The 21,885-nt window shown below is 43.9% G+C and overlaps 1 protein-coding gene and 1 long non-coding RNA gene across 9 annotated transcripts; one reads left to right on the top strand and one right to left on the bottom strand.

Annotated features, from left to right (window-relative positions):
• Window positions 1-265: 265 nt before the first annotated feature.
• Window positions 266-21,634, bottom strand: Sin3A (SIN3 transcription regulator family member A). 7 transcript variants are annotated; one of them, XM_032436144.2, is made up of 12 exons: window positions 20,961-21,633; window positions 11,524-12,420; window positions 10,118-11,439; window positions 8,393-10,047; window positions 7,867-8,179; window positions 7,430-7,805; window positions 5,647-6,251; window positions 5,237-5,566; window positions 4,960-5,166; window positions 4,584-4,883; window positions 1,507-1,881; window positions 266-1,442 (listed from the first exon to the last, which is right to left on the bottom strand). In XM_032436144.2, the coding sequence occupies exons 2-12, from the start codon at window positions 11,936-11,938 to the stop codon at window positions 798-800; spliced, it is 6,543 nt and encodes a 2,180-aa protein (XP_032292035.1). In that variant the 5' UTR covers window positions 11,939-12,420; window positions 20,961-21,633; the 3' UTR covers window positions 266-797. The 7 variants fall into 7 exon arrangements, with proteins under 7 accessions (XP_032292035.1, XP_032292038.1, XP_032292037.1 ...); XM_032436147.2 differs by having other exon boundaries at window positions 5,647-6,233; XM_032436146.2 differs by having other exon boundaries at window positions 7,867-8,167.
• LOC116650932 (uncharacterized) lies at window positions 16,091-18,588 on the top strand. Of its 2 annotated transcripts, XR_004303937.2 has the most exons (3): window positions 16,173-16,319; window positions 16,407-18,178; window positions 18,240-18,588. It is a non-coding gene; the product is annotated as an uncharacterized lncRNA (long non-coding RNA). The 2 variants fall into 2 exon arrangements; XR_004303936.2 differs by having other exon boundaries at window positions 16,091-18,178.
• Window positions 21,635-21,885: the final 251 nt, after the last annotated feature.

Genomic DNA, 21,885 nt, shown 5'->3' with positions numbered 1-21,885 from the left:
AATGTAATGTTTCATTTTCGATATATTTAGTTTTTGTTTTTTAATTAGCTCATATGATTTTTACAACTTAAATTAAGCTTATAAAATAGGCGTGTAATCAATAGTATTCACAAGGAATTGTACAAGGTTTATGTTTTTTTTTTTTTTGTTTATGTATAAAAATACGTGAAATTTGATGTAAAATTAAAAGTTCTGTGTGTTCATAAAATTCCTTAAAAGCTAAACAGACGTTGATATCAACTTAATTAGCACGAACGAACTACACTGTCCGACAAAAGTTTTCAGTTTCCAGAAATTGTTTATATTTTGGTTTTTTTTTTTTTTTAGAGGAGCGACTGCAACAACTTGTAGGGTATATGTGTGTGTGTCAGTGTCAGTGTGTGTGTGTGTGTGTGTGTGTGTGAGAGTGTAAATCGCTTAACAACTAGAAACGCTGCCATTATCATTAAACTAAACACTAAACGCTACTCAAGATGTTGTAGTATGCTTACAATATTTATAATTATTGTTATTATTATTATTATTAGGAGCAATACTACGCCTACAATTTAAATGACTTTTGTACAAAGTGAAAAAGAGCTTGTTGTTGCTGTTGTTGCTGTTGTTGTTGTTGCCATTTATCGAAACGCAATTTAATCCAATAGCCAGGCCAGGTCTGCAACTGTGTCCAGGAACTGCTATCACAAATTTGAATTCATTTTTTGTTTTTGTTTTGTATACAGTGAAGCTCATGTGGCGTGGCAGCTGCTTCACAGGAACGCAGCGCTCGACCAGCTGGCTATTGCAACGGCTGCCGGTTAGCTTTCCATGGGTCGCACCTGCTGCAGCGCAGCCTCCGCGCTGCCCGCCGTGGCAGCAGCAGCTGCTGCTGCGGCGCTGTTGCAATGTTGCTGCGGCGTTGCAGCAGCAGCAGCAGCTGTTGCAGTTGCAGTCGCAGCTGTTGCTGCTGTTGTTGTTGTTGCTGTCGTGTCGGCATTTATCATGTTGTTGCTGTTGTTGCTGTTGTTGCTGCTGCTGCTGCTGCTGTTGATGTTGCTGTTGCTGCTGTTGACAATTATGTGCGTGCTTGCTGCAGCGGCTGCTGCAACGGCAGCGGCAACTGTTGCTGCATTGGCATTTGCTGTTGTAGTGGCAGCTGCTGCTGCTGCTGCTGGCGCTGCACCTGCTGTTGCTGTTGCACCTGCAACAGTTGCTGCGGCGCCCGACTGCAGCACCTTGTAGCGCGTGTAGACGCGATACGGCGTCTTGGACGTGTCCTTCTGCTGCAGCGACTTCGTTCTGCTGGTGGCGCCCCAGCCGCTGGCATTGATCTGCTCGGGCGTCTTGCCCAGCAGCCAGTCGCTGCAGTGCTGCTGCAGCTGCTCGCTGACGTGTTGCTGCAGCCATCTGTTGACGTAGCTCTGGAAGCGCGTGTACTTGGCCTGTGTAACGCGGCAATGACTCTGCGCGGGTGAAAGGAGAGGGGGTTAGTTGTCTAGTATGGCACTTGAGAAGGGTCCGACTCACCTTCTTGGCACGACGCACTGCATCGTATTTGAGTAGATTGAGATTCTTGCTGGTCACAAAGCAGCGCCCGTTGCTGGCATTTGTGCTTATCTCGTCGCGGTCATTGAACGCATACTGCTCCGCCAGGCCCACCTGTGAGGCGCCCAAGCGTTCAGGTGCACGTTTGCTCCAACTATTGTTGTTGTTGTTATTGTTATTGTTGTTATTTATATTGTTGTTGCCGGCATTTGGCGTCGTCTCGGCCGCAGCAGCGTGCCCTTCGATGCCGCTGCAGCTGCGCTTCTGTTCGAACAGCTGACGCACCTGCTCCTCGTGCAGCTGCGAGCGTCGCTTGTTGCGCAGCAGAAAACGCGCTTTGCGAGCGCCGCGCACCAGCTGCAAGAGTGAGAAGGGAGGCGAAAAAAAAAAACAAAAAACAAAACAAAAAGAAAATGACATTTAGTTAACTTGTTTATGGCACGAAACTTACAACAAATTGTAAATGCAATTTGAACATGCTTTCACAAAAAAACACAAATTGACAAGTAAATTAAGTAAAGGTACTTAAGCCTAAGGTATGCGTGTGTAGGTGTGTGCGTGTGTGTGTGTGTGTGTGTGTGTGTGCGTGGGAAATGAGTCAACAAACAATAATAGACACTACAGGACAAGCTAAAAGAAGAAGAACCAAGGAGGCACAATTTGTGGCTAGGTACCAGGCCAAGACTGGACACACACACACAGACACAGAGAGACACACACACACACACACACAAACAATCACATTCGTTAACAAAACAGAATGAAAATAATCACACATTTTAAAAGCGAATCGCCTTTGATACAAATACATGTTTAGCTACATAATTTTAAATGAATTTTTATGCATAACAAGGTCAGGCATAACTTACCTTTGCGTAAAACTTAAAAGCGTATACTAACACACACACACACACTCACATCATGTGCGTATGTGTGTGTGTATGTATGCCACACGGCAGCTGCACTAAGCCCAAAAAGGAAAACCCAAAAAACAACAAACAAATGCAAAAACAAACGAGAGAAACCCAATTTAAAGAACCTAAACAACGTTTATACGTCATCAAATGCTCAGTTATATATATTTATGCTTTGTAATTTTGTAGTGAAGTTATAAAAATTTGTTAAATATATATATATGTATATATATATTTATATGAGTGTGTGTGTGTGTGTGTGCGTGTTATATATACATATAACACGCCTACGGGCTGCCTGCTGTAAGAGCAGGCTGCATTCTAAAGTAATCTCTCACTCACTCTCGCTCTCTCAGTTTGTCCTCTCTTTACAAAAATTTGCTACGCTGAACACTTAAGCTAGACGATAATACATACATACAAACATTATTTACAGTTGTTTTTGCTTTTAACATAGCTTTCGATAACATATCGATATGTAGCAACCGATCACCATATGCTATTCACCACACACAAACACATGCACGCATACACTGTCCACCCATTACTATAATTTCTCGCTCTCTCTCTCTCTCGCTCTGGCGCTCTCTTTAGATTTAACTATCTCTGCGCTTGCTTGGCTTTAGCTGTGCTTGGGCATTGTTTTAGTACATTTTGTAATACTTCCTTTGAAGACGAACGAACGAACAAAAAACATAATCAAAATTAGAAATAAGTTGCAATAAATGCGTGCCTATGAATATTATTTGGAAACTACTAGTTAACATATTAATATATGCATTTTAACTTATATGTTCATTTTGGGTATGTACTAAAATTTACATATGTTAATGTATAAATTATGGTATTCGACTTTTTACATTCAAATGTTCTATGTATGTATAATGTGATTGGATGGATGGGTTTGAATGTGTGTGTGTATGCGTGTATATGTGGGGTGCAGATGGTGGAGGGGAGGGGGGGATGAGAACTGTTTTCGTTGTTTTTGTTGTTGCGGTTTTTGGTTGGTTAATCTCAAAAAACAAATTTATTTATTACTATTTCATTTTGCAATACGACTTTTTCTTCTTCTTATTCAATGAAATTATCAAAACTATTTTGTTATTTCAAGCCTTGGAATTGACCTGGTACAAAAAATAAAGTGGAAAAAATGAGAGAAAAAATGCAGAAAAAAGCATTAATTAGTGAACATTTTCCTTCTTTTTTTTTTTCGTTTTTTTCGGTATTTTTTTTTTTTTTTTTGCAAGTTTGTTTCGCATACGGATATGTGGGCGATTGGTAGGCGGCATGTTGAAATGAGAGAGACGAAACGGAAAGAAAAGAGAACGATAAAATGAAAGTTGTAGAAAAAGTAGAAAATGTGCGTAAAGCGCAAAAGGGCCCGCAAAATCATAATCGAAAAAAAAAAAAAACAAATATCAAATATAACTGTCAACAGTTTGTGAACTGTGAGGACAAGTGGATGAAGTAAGAGAGAAACACAAATATATATATATATATACACAAACGCAATACATTCGAGCAATACGATATGCATGTATATGTACATATGTAAAGGTAAAAATTAAGTAACTGTCTGGTTCGTAATTGGTTTTTTCTTTTTTCTTTCAAAAAGTTCAAGTCGATTTCTTCTTAACCACAGTATCGATGGCTTTGATTTGTACTATTGCAACTGTAATAATGTTCCGTATGGGAATTTATGTATGAGAATTTCTTATTAGAATCTAATCGAAATATTCAAAGCATGGGAACATGTTGACACGGACAGCTGACTGGCAAATACTCTTTTTATATGGATCAATTTTATTTCGGAATTTGTTTAATATATATAGCAGAGCACTTTAGACTAGTTATATACAGTTATTCCATTGTTATAAACATACAGATAGATAGTTTTGACTATCGAAATTTTATTGACAAGTTGCTTTGAAGACTTCTATTTTTAAGTTAATGATTCAAAAGTCGTTACTAAACTGAACAACAACAAAACAAACAAACAAACAAACAAATGAACACAACAGAGAATACAACACAAACAACATGGTTAACCACTCGTCAAGCACACACAAAGCTGCTGCTCTAGCTGATGTAGCCGATACGCTTAGATACGCTTATTTCTTTTTCTTTTTAATGGCCTCCACTCACCTCAGCGTTCTCCTCTTCCTCCTCCGTTTTGATATCGGACGATTCCACTAGATTGTCATTGCCTGACGCTGTCTGATTGCTGTTGTTGTTGTTGTTATTGTTGTTGCTGTTGTTGTTGTTGCTGCTGCTGTTGTTGTTGTTGCTGCTACTGCTGCTGCTGCCGCCGCCGGCGCCCATTGCTGGATTGGCCAAGCGTTCCACATATTTGCTAAACTTTTGCGCTTTTAATGCGGCCGGCTTCTCGACCTCCTCCGGCTCCGAGTCAAGCAATTCAATGGTCACGCGACAATCGATCTTGTACTGTAATTGCCAAAAGATATTGTTAGGGTATTCGATTTCGGATTGAACACAATTGATAAGTTACTGCCAGACATACAATGTACACTTTGAAGCAGTTCTCCTCGTTCAGGATGCTCTCCGCCTTGCGCTGGTAGCCCAGCTCGCGCTCGTAGCTCTTGTGGGCGTCGCGACAGTAGCCGCCGGTGCTGTTGCGTCTCTGCTCGCTGGCGTATAGCTCCACGCAGTCGAGGGCGGCACGTTCTGTGACGCAGTTCTGCAGCTGTCGCACGGCATTGGAAACAACCTGTTGGCAATTGGGAAAACATGAGATTGAATAGTTCGCTTATGGATTCATCATCGTTTGAGCAGCTTACCTTATCTAGCGTGAAGGATATGTAGGCATAGATGCCAAACATTTCGCGCATGGTGTCCTCAAAGGTATTCGAGTCCATGTTGCCGTCGAGCACATTCTTCAGCATATCGAGAAACGTGGGATAATAGTCCTCCACCTGCACATCTGGTTTGGGCTTCAGGCGCAATGCCGTCGCTGTGCTCTCGCGCCGATTCACGCGACACCGCTCCTCCTCGATGGCCAGAAGACGCGCCCGCTCGTACATGACGTGCAGACGATCGCAGAGGATGGCGTGCAGGCGCAGGAACAGGTACCAATTGTTGTTGGCAAAGAACAGCGAATAGGATTCATCCTAAAGTTGAGAAAGGAGCAAGCAAATCTGGCATTAGTAAACCTTCAGTGGAGCTTTTTTTTTTTAGCAATTGCACTTACCTCACGCTGACCCTGCGCATGCGCTGGCAACATAGAGGGATTCGCACAGTCTTCGCTCTGCTCCTGCTTGACATTCACATCGTTGCCGCCGGCTGCTCCTGCTGCTGACGTCGTCGTTGCTGCAGCCTCTTCGCTCCGCCTGGGACTCGCTGCCGTTGCGGCTGTTTTTGATGCTTCCTCGGCGCCGACGCCGCCGCCGCCTCCTGTTGTTCGATGCGTCGCATCTGGATCTGGCTTATCTTTGGCATCAACTGTTGTTGTTGCTGCCGCTGCCGCAGCTGCGGCGGCTGATGAGGTGGACGGCGTTGCATCGTCGGCTGTTGCAGCAGCAGCAGCAGCTGCAGCTGTTGCTGTTGCCGTTGTCGCTGGCAGCATTTTGTTGATTGTATCCTCGGGCTCCTTTTTAATGGCCGTCGTTACAGGTGCTCCACTGGCGCTGGCAACGCCAACGCCGACGCCGCCGCTGCTGCTGCTGCTCGCATTGCTGCGCGCCGGCGAGGCGCTCTCGCTGAGCGTGCCGCCACCGCCGCTGCCGACCCCTTTGGGGGCACGACTCGTTGGCGAGTCGACTTCCATTTTAGTGTCATCTACCAAAAATGGAAAGGCTATAGAGAAAGGCGTGCAACAACAACAACAACAACAACAAGGATTGTTTTGTGTGGTTTGTGGTGATCGTAGTGTATACGTTGGGTCGGTGATGTTCGTTGTGGCCGCCCATTTGGTCGTTGGGCGTTTTGTTAGTCAACAAAATTATGCATTTCAAATTACGGTTGATTAAATTACAAATTATTTATGCAAATTTGTTTGCGAACGAACGGTAAATGATTTGCCAATTTCAATTCAGTTCAAATTTACGTTTTTTTTTTTTTTTTGCGAATAGAAGAAAAAAAGAAAAAGAAAACGAAAAACATTCACTAAGTTAAAATACTTGAAATTAACAATTGGGCTTTTTGTTTCGATTTTGTTGTTTTTTTTTTTAAATAAATACATACATTAATTATGTTTTAAATGCTGGGTTAGTTTTTTGTTTAATATATATATATCTATTGGATATGTAAATAATTGTTAGTAGCAATAAAAAATCAATATTTTTTAATTAAATATAAACAAATTATGTGTGAAATTCAAATAAATATGGAACGCTTGTGCTTATGTGTGTGTACAGGGTCATGATTTCTACAAATTGCAGTTATTTATTCTTTAATAAATAATTGATTTTAATTAAAAACTGTTGTCAGAGCTATCTAATTTTTGGCTTTCTAATTCCTTAATTACTTTATTAGGTTGGCTACGCCACGCTAATTCATTAATTTAAATAAATTGATAACTTTTTTTTTTTTTAATATTTAAATTAATTAGGAATATTTAAAAAAATAAAAACGCTTTTGTAAATATTCTCTAAGTGAACCCAAATACCAACAAAGTGGCAACGCTCTAAAGCCATTTTTCTGTTTAACTTGGAACAAACTTAGCAAAAAACAGTTAATAGATGAGCACAAGATTTCAGGGTTGCCAGAATTTAATAGGCAGTTAAGTTGGCTGCGCTTGGAGAGTTACCGAATTGACTAAATTCCTGAATTTTTAAGTGCTTTTTTGGTTTAAAAATTGAATTGAATGTAAATTCTACGATACGATAATACAAATAATAAATGACTAATTGTGTGTAAAACATGCAAAGCTCTATTATGTGCATACGAAAAAAAAAAATTAATAATATAATTAAATTAATGTGTTGTTTGTCTGAATGTTTCTAGTTTGGGGGCGACTTGTTTTTGCTGCTTACCGTCATCGCGTTCATCGTCGCTGAGCGGCTGTCGGGGCGCAAAGAATAGGTCAGGCACAAATTGTCGAATGATCTGTTTGATTTTCTGCTTCTCCTGCTTCTGGATGCCCGTCTGGCGCTTGACATGATGTATCAGCAGATTGGCCGCATCGTCCAGTATGGTTTTATCCTTGTAAGGCAGCACCAGATGCGGCCCGGTCGCCTCCATGGCATCATCGTCCTGATCGTGACGCTCATCGTAGAGCGTCTCGATCTCATTGAAGAGACTCTTGGAGCGCAGGGCCTTCATGTCGTTGGGCTTGAAATTGATTGCCTGATGGTCCAGCGACTTGAGATAATATTTCTCGTTCTGTTCGCGCCATTGTTTATTGAAGTTCTGCAAAAAGAAATCCGAGTTGAAATATCGCATAAAATGATGTAAAAATGTTGTCGCAAACCTTTTGTGCATCCCGCCACTCCTCCTCCTTGACCTTGAGCCGCTTGAGGACTATGGGCACCGCCACGGAGGGATTCTTTTTCATGCCTTGGATTATCTCGCCGGACTTGTCGCCGTAAATGCGATGTATCGCCCGCTGGTGGATCGTTTGGGACGTGCCGCCCAGATGATCATCCAAATGATATTTGGCCAGCTCTTCGGGCGACATGCGCGACATTTTCTTTTGTACATTCTCCAGGACACGTATCGTGGCGCTGTTCACCTCGATCACCAGATCCAGCTCGAAACGCTCGTCCTCCGTTCTGTGAATATTCCTTTTGTTTAGAGCGTTTGTTGATTGGTTAATTCATAAAATATAAACGAAAGCCAAAGAACAGAAACAGAAACCGTCACGAAAAGAACAGAAACAGAAAAAGAAACGAAAAACAGAAAGTGAAGGACAGACAAGTGAGGATGGGTGCAAGGTGCAAAGGATGCAGTTGTGGGGGAGTGAGCAGAAAGAGAGTAGAAACGGATCCGACACTCACCTGTAGATGGTCTCCTCGAACTGGGTTTTGCGCGAGGTAACAAACGTTGAATCCTCACTGGCCCAGGTCGGAAACGAGACCCACTTATCGTTGAGCACCTCGCGGCACAAAGCCGTCCGTCCGCTGCACTTCTTCGGCACCGTGGACTGCGGCAGGGCGCAGTAGGAGGCGCCCAAACGCTTGCACAGCGACAAGTCCACATCTTGAACATAGTCTGTGCTCTGGTGACTGCTCGCCCGCTCATGCGAGCTGCTGTTGCTACCCTGCCGTTGGGTTGCAGCTAGCGGCAGGCCATCGATGAGCCCGCCAGCACCACCGGCTGAGCCGCCCACCTGGCCGGACATGGGCGGACCGAGAAAATCGGTGAACCAGCGCAACAGATCCGGAAACTTCATCAGGAACGGCGACACAAGTCCCAGCAGCTCCGTTTTGGACACAATCTCCTGATTGAAGAGCGTCAGGCAGCGCAAGAAATTGTCGTAGACCTCGGGACTGCGCAGCGCTTTGCGCACCTTGTCAAAGAAGGCCGCATCCGAGATGGTGCACTTGCGCGACGCCTCCGAGAAGCTGACGTCCCGACAATAGGGCTTTGGTCGTTTCGCCGGCGGCGGTCCGCTGCCGACACTGGCGCTGCCCATACCACTGGATACCGATGCGGCTCCCAGCTCATCCACTGCCTGCCGCCTGCCGCCGCTGCTGCTCGAATTGTGCGCATTGTGATGCGGATGCGGATGGGCGGGCAGCTGCTGCGGCGGCGTCACATAGCTGGCAATATTTGGCGAATTGCGATCCAGCGAATTGTCGTTCAGATGTGGCAGATGCTGCAGACTGGAGATGCCGCCATAGCTGGGCGACTTCTTCTGCGACATGTTCGGATGCTGGGCCACATACTTTTGCGCATGATGATTATTGCGCTGATCCAGCACAGCGCCCACGCCGACCACACTGCCGCGCAGACCACTGGGCGGCGTGCCGCTCGAGAGTAGATGCGGCGGCGGCAGACCCTGATGCCGCTGCTGTTGCTGCTGCTGCTGCAGTTGTTGTTGCTGCTGCTGCTGTTGTTGTTGTTGTCCCAGTCCATGGTACTCCTTCTCAAAGATGCTGCCACTGATAATGTGATTCTGCTGCACGGCGCAGGACTTGATGCTGACGCTGGTATTGACGGCCGACAGATTGCCAATGGCAGCGGCATGCGCATGCGCGCTGCTGCTATCGATCTGCGAGAGCGTCGCCCCGCTGCTCAGGTGCAAGGGGGAGCCACTGTTGGGCACCGTCGATGGCGAGGCCGTGGACATGCTAATGTGTGCACCGCCGCTTAACGTGGCCGTCGTTGTGGTGCGCTGCTGCTGTTGCTTGTTGTGATGATCGTTGTGCAGCGACGACGACTTGGACATGTATTGTGCAGCGGCGGCAGCGGCAGCAGAGGATTGATGATTGGTGGCATCCGGCAAAAATTGTCCAAATTCACGCAACAGATCCTCGTCCTGGCCAAAGAGCTTGGCCACCTGCGTGTAGACCTCCTGTTCGGTCAGCATCTTGCCCTGATTCAGGCCGCTGCCGGTGCTGCCCTCCTTCATGACCTTCTGCTCCTTTTGATAGGCGTGCAGTATTTCCAGGAATTTCTTGTACTTGGCCGGCTGGCTTTGGAATCGATTCTGCGGAGGACAGAAGATATCTCGCATTATTATAAGGATTAATTGTAAGGGATTTCAGTTAGCTGCTTACCTTGATTTTATTCACATAGGTTATGGCGTGATTGAATTCCACCGGCTGATTCTGTTGGCCCGTCGTCTCGCCGAGCAATATGGACTGATGCGCCTGCTGGATGTGATGTAGATTGTGCTGTGCAGCGGGCCCTGCGTGTGGACTTAGCTCACTTAATGAATTTGGCGTCGGTGGGCCAACGGAAATGTTAGAACCAGCCGTGGATGACACCGATGCAGCCACCTGACCCGGACCCGTTGGCGTTATGGTTGCACGCTGCTCAGCCCGATCCCTTGAATAGTTCTGTGGCACATAAGGCGATACACCCACACCGACTCCGACACCGACACCGACGCCAACGCCAACGCTGCCTGGTGCCGGGGCTGAGCTGCTTGTGACGTGCACATGACCGCCCGGCGATTGAGCCGCAGCAACAGTTGTTGGCTGCAATGCGTGTATGGTTGTCTGGGTGAGCGAGGCGCCACCGTGTGTCATCAAATTGACGGCGCCAGCCGTTTGTATCTGGGCCACAGCCGCTGCAGCAGCGGCAGCCGCACCACCGGGGCCACCTGGACCCTGGGATTGTGCCAGCGGCTTGAGCGTTGTATGCGCATTCACGCTGCTCGCCAATGGGCTGTTGCCGGCGGCGGCAATCATGTGCACCGTGCCCGTGCTGCTGGGCGCACCGGGTGGCGATGGCATCGAGACAACCGGCACAGAGCAGCCGAGCGCATCGGAATGGATTTCAATCTTATAGCCGGGCGGCAGAAACATATTGAAGCCATAGATGAGCTCCGTGTGGCCCTTAAATAGCGTGGAGACGCGCTCAATAACGCCGGGCGTGTCAATGCAATGTGACTTGAACTCCTTCATGATGTCCAGGAAATTGTTGTAGATCTGCGGCTGATCGGAATACTGGTATTTAACCTGATCCAGATAGCTGAGTGCATCCTCGACCTTAAGACGAGGCGCCGCACTGCCGCCGCCACCAACCGCCGACTGTCCGCCCTGCGGTGGCGTGCTGTTGCCAGCGCCTGCTCCGGCTGCAGCTCCAGCTGCGCCCGGACCGTTGGGCGGTGTTGTCAGCTGTGCCGCCGGCTGCGTCTGCTGTGCTGTTGTTGTCAGACTGCTGCTGGTCGCGTTCGTTTGGGTGCCGCTTATCGTGCGCTGACGTATGTTGCCCGTCTGACAGCTGCTGGACACCGTTTGGGAGCCGCCGCCGCCGCCACCGGCCGCTGATGCGGCAACTGGAGTACCGCCTGTAACATGTATTTGCACCGCGTTGCCATCCGTTGTGCTGGCCTTCAGAGTGCCGCCCGCTTGAATCGAGGCAACGCTATAAGCTGCGCAAGCGAAATACATATATTAAAGAAAAAGACACGTCATGAGCACAAAATGTGGTATGCCGAAAATTGCACTGGACTTACATGTGGTATACTGCAAGGTTTGGGTGGCCGCGCTGCCCGTTGAGACGACAACGCCGCCGGCGCCGGGGCCACCGACGCCAGTGACGTTTGTTTGGGCGCCGGTGCTGGCGCTATCGACAATGCTGCTCGTTGTTTTAAGATTCGTTGCCGTCGGCGTTGTGGACGGCAAATAGGCAATGGTCTGGGCGCCGCCATGCTGCGGCGTCAATATGCGATGGTGTATCGAACCGATGCCGCTGATTGTGGCACTGTGTGCATTTGGTACCACAGTGCCGATGGTAACGCCTCCGGCTGTATTGACGCCAACGCTAGTTGTGGCACTGTTGGCACCTACACCGGCGCCGCCGCCACCGCCCGGTCCTGGGCCGGTGCGTGTGCCAAATTGGACTTCATCGATGCGCGTTCGTTTCATCATGCTTGCTTAAAAGGAATTGAAGTACTGTATTGTGTTGTTGTCCGATCTCCTCCTGCTGTCTCTTGTGGCTGGGCTTTGCACTGTTGCTCTAGTCTAAATTATTACGACTTGTTGTTGTTATTGTTGATGCTGATGTTGAGGGGGGGCCTGGAATCCGCCGCCGGTTGGGGAGAGTTGGATAACGCTCTCTACGAGCGTATATAATAGGCAACAAACGGTCGTGGTCGTAACTGGTAACTGGACTGCAGCACTTGCTCTGCTCGTGTATCCAACATATGTTGTTCTGTTTGGTGATTTTGTTGTCTATGCATTTGGATATAGACGCGCCCAGTCCGCTTTAGCGGCCGGCAGCAATAATGCTCAAACTAATTTCCTTTTTCTCAATTGATTAGAGTTAAGGTTTCGGCGTCTGTCTCTAGCGCTGCCACGTCGCAGTCGCTGTTGCTGTTGTGTTCTTTCTCTTGTCGCTGTCGCAGCAATCACTGCAAACAAAAAGGAAATACAAGAAATTAAATAAGCGTGAAATTAGTAGAATGAACGCACACGCACCCATACACACGCATTTGGCATATGGAGCACTCACCCCACACAGCCAAATGCCGACGATGACATACTTCTTTTTTAAGACCCCAAAAAAAATATAACAAAAACAATAACAATAACAATAAATCTGCTGGCGATCACATTGACTTCGAGCAGGTCTAGCATCAGCTGATAACTTCTAAGCATCGATACTTATCGATATATTTATATCGATAGCCGATATGCATTTATTATTCCTATTGAAAAGCAACATCAAATTGCTCGCTTCTTTTTTTTTCATATTGGTTTTGGTGCAGTTTTTGTGTTATTAATTTTACTTTCAACAATTTCCAATCAAATGACAATTTTTTGGATAACAAATTCTTCACTCTAGCCACACAAACACACTCACTAAACTATGTATGCGCACGTATGCGTGTAGTAGAAAATTATCTCTTTGTCCGCAGCCAATAACAACAACAACAACATCTACAATAATAGCAGCAGCAGCAGCAGAGCGCCCATCAGATCGGAGAGCCATCAGTTGTGTATGTGTGTGCGTGTGTGTGTGCATGTGTGTAAGTAAGCGCAACCGGAATTGGGCGCGCGCGCTTTGTTGTTTTTAACGGGTACAGTAAAAACTGGCAAGGGAGGGCAGCAGCCAAGAGAATGCTGAAAGCTTTTTATGACCCATGCACGACGATGACGACGTCAACTTGCATATATAAAAAGAAAAAAAACCACAGCGAGTATGTAACGTAAGAGCGAGGGGGCTTCCGAAGGGGGTGCACAGGGTGTTTGCCTGTATCTACACGATTTACAAGAGGCAGGCCGCGCAGCAGCCGTCACACAAAAGAATGAGTATGAGTACGTAGAGTGGTTGTGGTGGTGGTGATGGTGGTGGTGGTGGTGGTGAGGCGGCTGTTGCTCTCCTTGCTTTCCTTCTTTCTTTCGTTTCTGCTGCAGCAACATGCAAGAGAGCGATAGCGAGCACACACGCGCATGCTACAAGAGAGCAAGAGAAAGAGGGCCGAATATTTGTTTTGTGGCGCAGTTTGAATATTTTCAAAGGTTTTTTTTTCCTTTTTTTTTTTTTTTGTTTTTTAACGATGGCTCAACGACAGCAACAACTATAAACAAGTATTTGGCGGGCGCTCTGTAGTGGCAACTACAACAGCCAAGAACGAGAAGCAAGCCACCAAGCCACTTGTGTTCAGCAGTGAGTGCGTTTTCGTGTCGTTAAAAGTGTAAATATAACTTGAATTTAGAAGAGCCCGAATGTGAATGTGTGCGTGTATATGCATATATGTATGCATGTTGTATATGCTAGCGGGAGGCAGTGAAACAAAAATACCATGGTATGAGAATGACTCCATTGCCACCTCCTCTGTGAATGTGCCTAGCAAATTTTGGTGAATTCACATTGTGCAAACGTTTAAGGTATGTGCATTTGTAAACATCAAATTACAGTAATTTGCATTTGAAAACTGTACCGGACCGGGGCTCCAGCAGACAACACACTTTTTGGTTATCAAGAGAGCGTGTGCCGTGCTGTGTTGCGCCTCCCGCAGCAAATAATCCTTCAAGTGTTATGGCCAAATGCGAAAACAAGTTGAAAACGTTTGTCGCGACACACGACTCTCTCATTTTCCCCACTCACGCTCTCTCGACATGCCGCTCTCTCTCTCTCACTCTGTCTCTCTCTCCCACTCAATAACTGCGTGTGGCCTTTTGTTGTTATTGCTCTGGCGTGCTGATGTCTGTATTTTGGAGCACTATGACCGCCAGCTATAACTCGCACACACACACACATCTGCGTTTATATTTGTCGCTCTCGCGGTGAGCACCGTTGCAGAGCTTGCTCGAGCAAAATTGGGGCGTTCGTTGTAATTGTTGGTGTGCGCGCGTATGTGTGCCTGTGTGTATGTGTGAAGGGGAGACATGTGGGCAAATTTTCCCTCCATTTTTTTCTTTCTTTTTATTCATCATAGCTGTATTACGTGCACACGTCTATTATCTTATCTGTTTTGTTATGTATACACAGCAGGGAATAACGCAAATGTAGGCAAATATGCAAAAACATTTAGCTTCAACGGGAACTTCTTATTATTTAGCACTGTATTTTTTCTTTATTAGTGTATTAAGTTTTTTTTTTTTTTGCCGCTTTTGCACTCACGCTGGGTAACACTGTGTGCTATTAATAAATTTTGCAAATACATAAAACATATGGATGTGTAGAGAATTAAGTACCTACATATATATATATATGTATATGAATGTATGCATACATACTATAGGTTTTGAGTAAAACAGAATAGAATACAAAACAAGAACAATAAACCAGAAGGTAGACTGGTAGATTCAAGCTCATAGCCCAAGTAGTCGAACAGTTGTGAGCGAAGATGCTCTCATTGAAACACACTCATGCAGTTGTATAAAAAGAGATAGAGAGAGAGAGTCAGAGAGACGTTGGTGATTGCTCTTGGAGCCGCAGGCCAAGCCAGCTGCCAGTTAGCTATTCTGTGTTGGGAGCCCATTTATATATATATATGCACGCACACACATTAAAAAAAATGCGCGTATATGTTATGTGTATATATATTTATATATATGCACAAAATATATAGACAGACGTTCATGCGAATGGCGCATCAAAGCAAAAGTCGAGATAAGCGCACGAACTGAGAACAGACGGACGAACGAACGAATGAACGAACGAAAATAAAACGACACTACGTTGAAAAAATACAGTCAGTTCACAAGCAAGCCAAAAGCAATGTTAAAAACGTATGTGTGTGAGTGTGTGTGTGTATACGCGTGTTTGTGGCTGTTCAAAGGTGTGTGTGTGTGTGTTGAGTGCGAGCAGCCCGTCGACGACTTTTTGTCTGTGCGCTTTATATGTATATGTATGCATGTCTTTTGTGCATGTCGCTTGTATGTGTGTGTTTGTGTGCCGTCGTCGTATATAAACCAATTGAAATTGACCTAACCTAAAAATGTTGTATTTTTCACAAGTTTTAGCTGTGAACAAGTACGCAGATGGTATAAATTATCATATAACTAAACTGATTTTATACATTTGGGCAATAGTTCGGTCGGTTTTCTTAAATATTCCTCACCCCGCGGAAGGGAACTTACATCAGAAACGGCGTACATATGTATGTATTCGAAAAGTGTATGTATGCACATATACATACATAAGTGTATTTACTATAAACTGTTGGCTTGTTATTCAAAACTTTCACGTTTTACGCAGTATTTTCCACTAGATTTTATTTCACACTGTACAACTTTTCACCTTTTTCTTCTTCAGTATATGAGCATTGTATTGTATGTATGTATTGCAGCAGTTTTTCACAAATATATTTTGTACGTTTCAGCTATTTAATAACGCTACGCGGTTAACTGATGTGTTTTTAATACTTTTACAATATTGAATTTAAATTCACTTTTTAACAATTTTCCTCCTAGTGAATTTCTACAGATATTCACAAAATTTTGGCGAGGAAACGTTTTCGTACGTCTTAACGCCGCCGCAAACATTTTCGATTAAACGACGGCCTGTGTGAGCAAAGAAACAAAAGAGCGCGAAATGCGGAGAGAGCGAACCAGCAGCTAACAGCCAGAGAGGGAGAGAGCGACAGAAAAAAGAAACGGGTGGATGAGAGGGAGAGTAAATGCGCGCGCGCAGTGTTGCTTTGGAATTCTTCATTTTCATTTTCGTAACTGTTGTTGCTATTGCTACAATGGCAACGGACGACGAGCAGCATATCAAACAGGGAGGCAACGCAGCAGCGCAACATCAAGCCTCTACGACGGGCACAAAAAAAATGGGGAAAATGCTGCTTTGAGTATAAAAGTAAATACATGCTTTTATACATATTATATACATAATATGTGGCATACACAAACTACACTCAACGTACATTTATTCCATGGTATGTAGCGAGTCTTGTTGCTGTGCGTTCAAATTGCAAGCTGTGTGGCAGAAAACATTTCGTGGAAACGGCCGAGTAGCTGGATGTGTGCGGAATAAACCACGCTGTATATTCGGAGAGCCAACAAGCCGCTCAATGTGTTCACGCTAAGCGCGAGGGCCAGAAAATTTTGACATTGGAGTAGAGCGGAAGCAGCAAACCATAATTCCACAAAAATTAAGACAGTGAGCAAAGATCACGAGTTTAATCGAAATTGGTTATTTTCGATGTGTAATCTAAAAAAAAACGCTGGACGAAAAATCAAGCAAAGTGCAAAAATGGCTCATAAAGTTGTCTACGTAAAGCTTACGTAAGTGCAAAAGGCACAACTGTATAGTGTGAAAGAGTCAGCATGACTGTCCAATGAGCGGCAACAAACAGGGTGTTTCGGGCGACACTCATGACGCGCATAACAAGGTGATGTCAATAGCGAGTTGGCTCAAGCTCAAACACCCTGTTTAGCCAGAGAGAGAAAGAATGAGAGCGTGCTAGGTGAGAGATGACAACACCCACACTCAGGCAATGACAAAGATACAGGCAACACTCACGAGTCCGAGCAACAGCGATATTGCAGTACATAATGAAATCGACAAAACTGAAAACTGAAAATCAGAAACCAAACAGACGAGTAGCTGGCTACAACAGTGCCACGGTTACACTTTGTTTCGGCGGCGGCGGCGGCGACGACGACGCGGCATACACCTTGCCTCACCTCACCTTACACTTGACTCACGCATGCACACCAATACACATAAACATGCAGTTATGTACATATGTGTATATTCTTTGCAAGTGGTGGTGAAATTGTAGTTTTTGCTGCTGTCAAAACGGAAACGAGAAGAAGCACAAATACAAACAGACAGCACACAACGGCCATAGAAAGCAACCAGACAGTTCGAGGTAAAAAAAAAATAAAAAAAAAAGTGGATGCAAGTTGCGGCGATGCCAACGCCATCTCACCATGGCAATGGCGTACATATGCATACATATATGTATGCACATACATACATACATACATTGGCCAGCAGAGAGCATTGGTCTTTCCGCTCTTCGCAATGGTCAAACACATGTTGGAATTTGATCGGCCGCGAGAAAAGAGCAACTCAACATTGAATGGGGCTGACTGCAGCCAGCGTAGCGACGGCAGCGGCGGCGGCAGCGGCGAAGCGTCAATAAAAATCTGTATACTTGTGCGAATTGTGCGCTCAACATGATGATTGTGGTGGTGGTGGAAATGGAAACCTTGCAATTATCGATTTCTTTTTCATGCGCTCGCTTCTGTTGCTGCACTGCGCAGCGGGGGCGGAGTGAGAGCGCCAAAAGGCAACTTAACATTAACAGTGAAAGAGCATAAGCGAGAGACTGTCACCTGCCAGCTGCACATGAACTGCAACAGCAACTGCTGCAAATGCGTTAGTTAATGCAAATCGAGTGGACAGTTTTTAGACACACACACACTTATGACATGCGGCCAAAGTTCAAAGTTCACGAGCAGGCGCCTTGCACGCAGTTGCATGGACGAGTAACGCCTACAAGAGCAGCGCCCGCGAGCCCAATCTGGCGCATACACCTACAAGTAAAACAAGTGCAAAAGGGACAACCACACTTGTGTGTGTGTGTGCGCGGGTGTGTGTGTGTGTGTGCTGATATCTTGGCAACGGCTCGCCGCACAATGGGCCACACACGCAAGTTTATTTGCCTTACTTCCAGGTACTGTCGATGGTGTTTCTTTTAGCCGTATGTATGTGCCTGTGTTCTCAGGTGGTTTAATTTATCAACTAATTGGTATACACTAATTTCAGATGCCCTTTGCTGCCGTTTGCTATTGCGCAACAATAAAAACATATATCGCATGCACACACACACACGCACACATGTAAATATCAGAAACGACAACAATAACAGCAGCTGCAGCAGCAACCGAAACGCTTAACAGTTCGAGAACAACAGCAACAATAACAGCAACAACAACTGTTATTTTTATGCCGAGTTGCATTTTACAAGAATTTCCGTGGTATCAGATAATAGTTTACAATTACGTGCAAAATAAGCAAAAACGTGCAAAATCAAAAACAAAAAACATTGCAAAAGTGCAGCTAAAAAAAAAAAAAAAAAACCAAACAAGCTTTGATAAGTTCCTAAAGAGCAAAATGTATATGTAAAATACTCTCTGTGTGGAAGAGGGTTCGTTGTTGTTTTTTGCTAAAGTATAGACTAAAACTAATTCAAGCTAAATGTTGCTTGTAGAGCCTCAAAGATTTGTATGTAAGGGGCCTACTATATTTAATGAATGTTTAACAGTTTGTTAATTAACAACAATTTTTGACTATGTAAATTGAGAAAGACACGTTTTCTAAAACATTCAAAGGGTTTGCATTCGAGAGCAATTTTTATGCTTATAAGTGAAAGATATATAGACTAGATAAATGTAGCTTTTTTAATGTTGCAATAGATTGCCAAATTGTGCATATGTCAGACATAAGCGTACATCTAAAATTCCAGTCCTTATCAAAGATATGTAGGACAAAAGAACAACGCAGAAAAACATTCCTTTGAAAATAAGAACTTGTCAAAAAGACTGAAAAACTGTTTAGTTTTTATAAATGTTGCTTAGTTAAAGAACATATTTGTGTAAAGATCTGAAATAGTTGATAGATATAAATATCCACAAAAGATGGTTTATAAGACATTTATTAAAAACAACAAAAATGTATCTAAGAAAGCACAGCTCATTTACAGAAAATCCTTACTTCAGATGCTCAAGCGCTTTATTAAAATGCAACAAGCTTAAGAAATAGTAAAATTGTTTGTAAATTCCAAGAATTTCGCACATGATTTTCACAGTTGGGTTCAAGATTTGCTCAGGCTTGGCCCTTGGCAAGAAAAAACAAACAAACAATGTTGAGCCGAAGAAAAGTCGCTGTAAATTCTAGAGTATTTCTTGCAGGCGCTGCCCAAAGACAAATCGCTTGAGCTAGTCGCTATTTACATAGAAGGTGACACAAAATAAATACTAAGGCTGCTGAGCACAGCTTAATGCCGAATTGTAAATACACTTTAATAGATCCAAGACCCAAACAAAATGTTAAAAGTCAAAGCAGATTCTTCCTATTGGAAATATAAACTTCAAATTAACTTAATTGATATTCTAAATGTTTTGGAAAAGTTTCTAAAATGCTTTGAAAATGTCAAAAAAAATAATAATGTTGCTCTACAAATTGAATACATGTTCACAAGTTTTCTAATATTACAAAAAATATTGTTCACTCTATTTTTCTCAGCTGTATATATATTCCTGAATATGAACAGTAAATAGTTGAAAGCGTTACAAAGTTCATTCAAAAAGCGGCACAGCCTAACGTAAGGGTATTTAAACGAAGTGCGATCGTATGTAACTATAACTCGTTTTTCAAGTTTTCACGTCTTTTTGGGTAAATGAGCAAAAAAAAAAAATATAAAAAAAAAGAGAAAAAAGAGAAGGCAACAGCCAAAAGCTTCAGCAAAGCCAAAAGCCAAACCAGACTTCGTTCAGAAGAGCGAGCAACAAAATTGAGGTCTTATCAAGAAAATGTTGGCTGGCGGGCGCGGGCGGGCGGGGCGGAGTTTTTGCGGAAACGCAAGGAATATGCTAGAAATGCAAATAGAATTGCGAAAAACCAAACACCGAAAGCTGTATTTGCCGGCACACAAGTTAAATGTATTTTTACAAATATATATTTTTGCAGAAATTGTATTTAAAAAAGAAAAACCTTTTGTTTTGTGCAATTTGAAAGAAGTTGCGTTCTAACCGGGCTCAAGTAACGGCAGCGAGAGGGCGGCGGCGGTGGGAGAGCATCTGAGCTGCTGACAACATTGTGTTTTGTTGTTGTTGTATTTAATATTAAGGTGAGAGAGAGAGAGCGGCCAGCCGCTCTCTCAAACAACACACACACATACACACACACATACGTTCTCATTTATCGGTGTGCGATTGCAACCGTGTGTTTGTACAAATGATATGCGTCATTGTTGTTGCTCTTTTCAATAGCTTCCATTTTACAGCAATATTTATTGTGTGGCATTTTTTAAATACTCATTTTATCAAATATTTCTATAGGCAATAGGCAATATGTGTCTACGTTCACAATTTTCAAAGGCACACACACGCACATTATGCACACAAGTGCAATTAAATTGCGGATATTTTGCATTGAAGTTGACAAAGGAAATGCAGCCTTTGTGCATATGCTATGCACAATTAATAAATTAATATTTAATGAATAACACTTGTAGGGAATTTCATATATATGTATGTAGCTGTAGACGCCTGTTTCACGAACGCTATCGCAGACCGTAATCAATTGAGGTATTGAGGTTATGTACAAATTACTCACACACACACGCACAAGCACAACACTCTCTTTTATATATGTACATGTGTGTGCATACGTATATAGTAATAATGGGCGCGCATTTTTTTTTTATATACAGACAGCAACATATAATATTTACACTGCTTAAATTAGATATTACATTACACATACCTGGTTTAACTTGGCTTGCGGCTCACAAAACATGCCACAAGGTAAAAACTTTCAATTGTATATTTCACTCTCAGCTGTAGCAACTGGTCACGTTCACAGATTGTACGCGAGATTTTTGCTGCGATTTTATGTGGAATTTTTTTCTTAAATATTTTTTTTTAATTTAGCTACAACATGGGAGAAAAGCGCGTGAGGCTCTGCTTCTTACGTTCGCAACAAACACGCACGCACACACACACACACGCACGCATACGCACACACACAAAACGCATGCAGTTGGAATCGATTTTATGCTGCTGCCGCTGCCGCTGCTAATGTGCTCCCGTTGCTGACGAAGCTCCAACGCCTACGAACTTTTTGTATGCTCTGCACGTAAAATGCGCCTCCACAAAACTACGCTTCTTTATAAACTTCACATATGTATGCCATATACACACACGCACAGACACACACACACATGCAAACGTTGTGTGGCTGTGTTTGTATTGGTTTTAAAGTGCCTAACCATTTACATTTAGCTGGTTTACTTTGTTTTGCAGGCTTCCTCTCAGATGTGTTGCGCACTGGAATGTGTTGCACTAATTTATCTTGTTGACTTTGGATTAAATTTAATTAGTCGAACTACTGAGTTGTGACCAGCTAGTTGCAGACGCGCGATGAACACAATCGATATGAACTTTTGACACTACACCGTAAATATATATATCGACAGCCGCCATAATTTTTGCAGCTGCCGATGTGGCGGCAATGTTAAAAATAACAGTCACCCATAAAATATGTTATCGATCATACCATTTCCCAATGCGACGGTGCTGGTAATTTATTAACAAAATATGTCTTAATATTGGTATTTACTATTTCATACATTATTTTCCCTTGAAGTCGCATACAATTTCTGTAAGTTGAGTTGCTCTGATTTCTAGCA

This window comes from Drosophila virilis, chromosome 5, assembly GCF_030788295.1.
Source record: "Drosophila virilis strain 15010-1051.87 chromosome 5, Dvir_AGI_RSII-ME, whole genome shotgun sequence".
Lineage (NCBI taxonomy): Eukaryota > Metazoa > Arthropoda > Insecta > Diptera > Drosophilidae > Drosophila > Drosophila virilis.
Note: the sequence above shows the minus strand (reverse complement) of the source record. Positions and strands in the feature narration are given on the sequence as shown.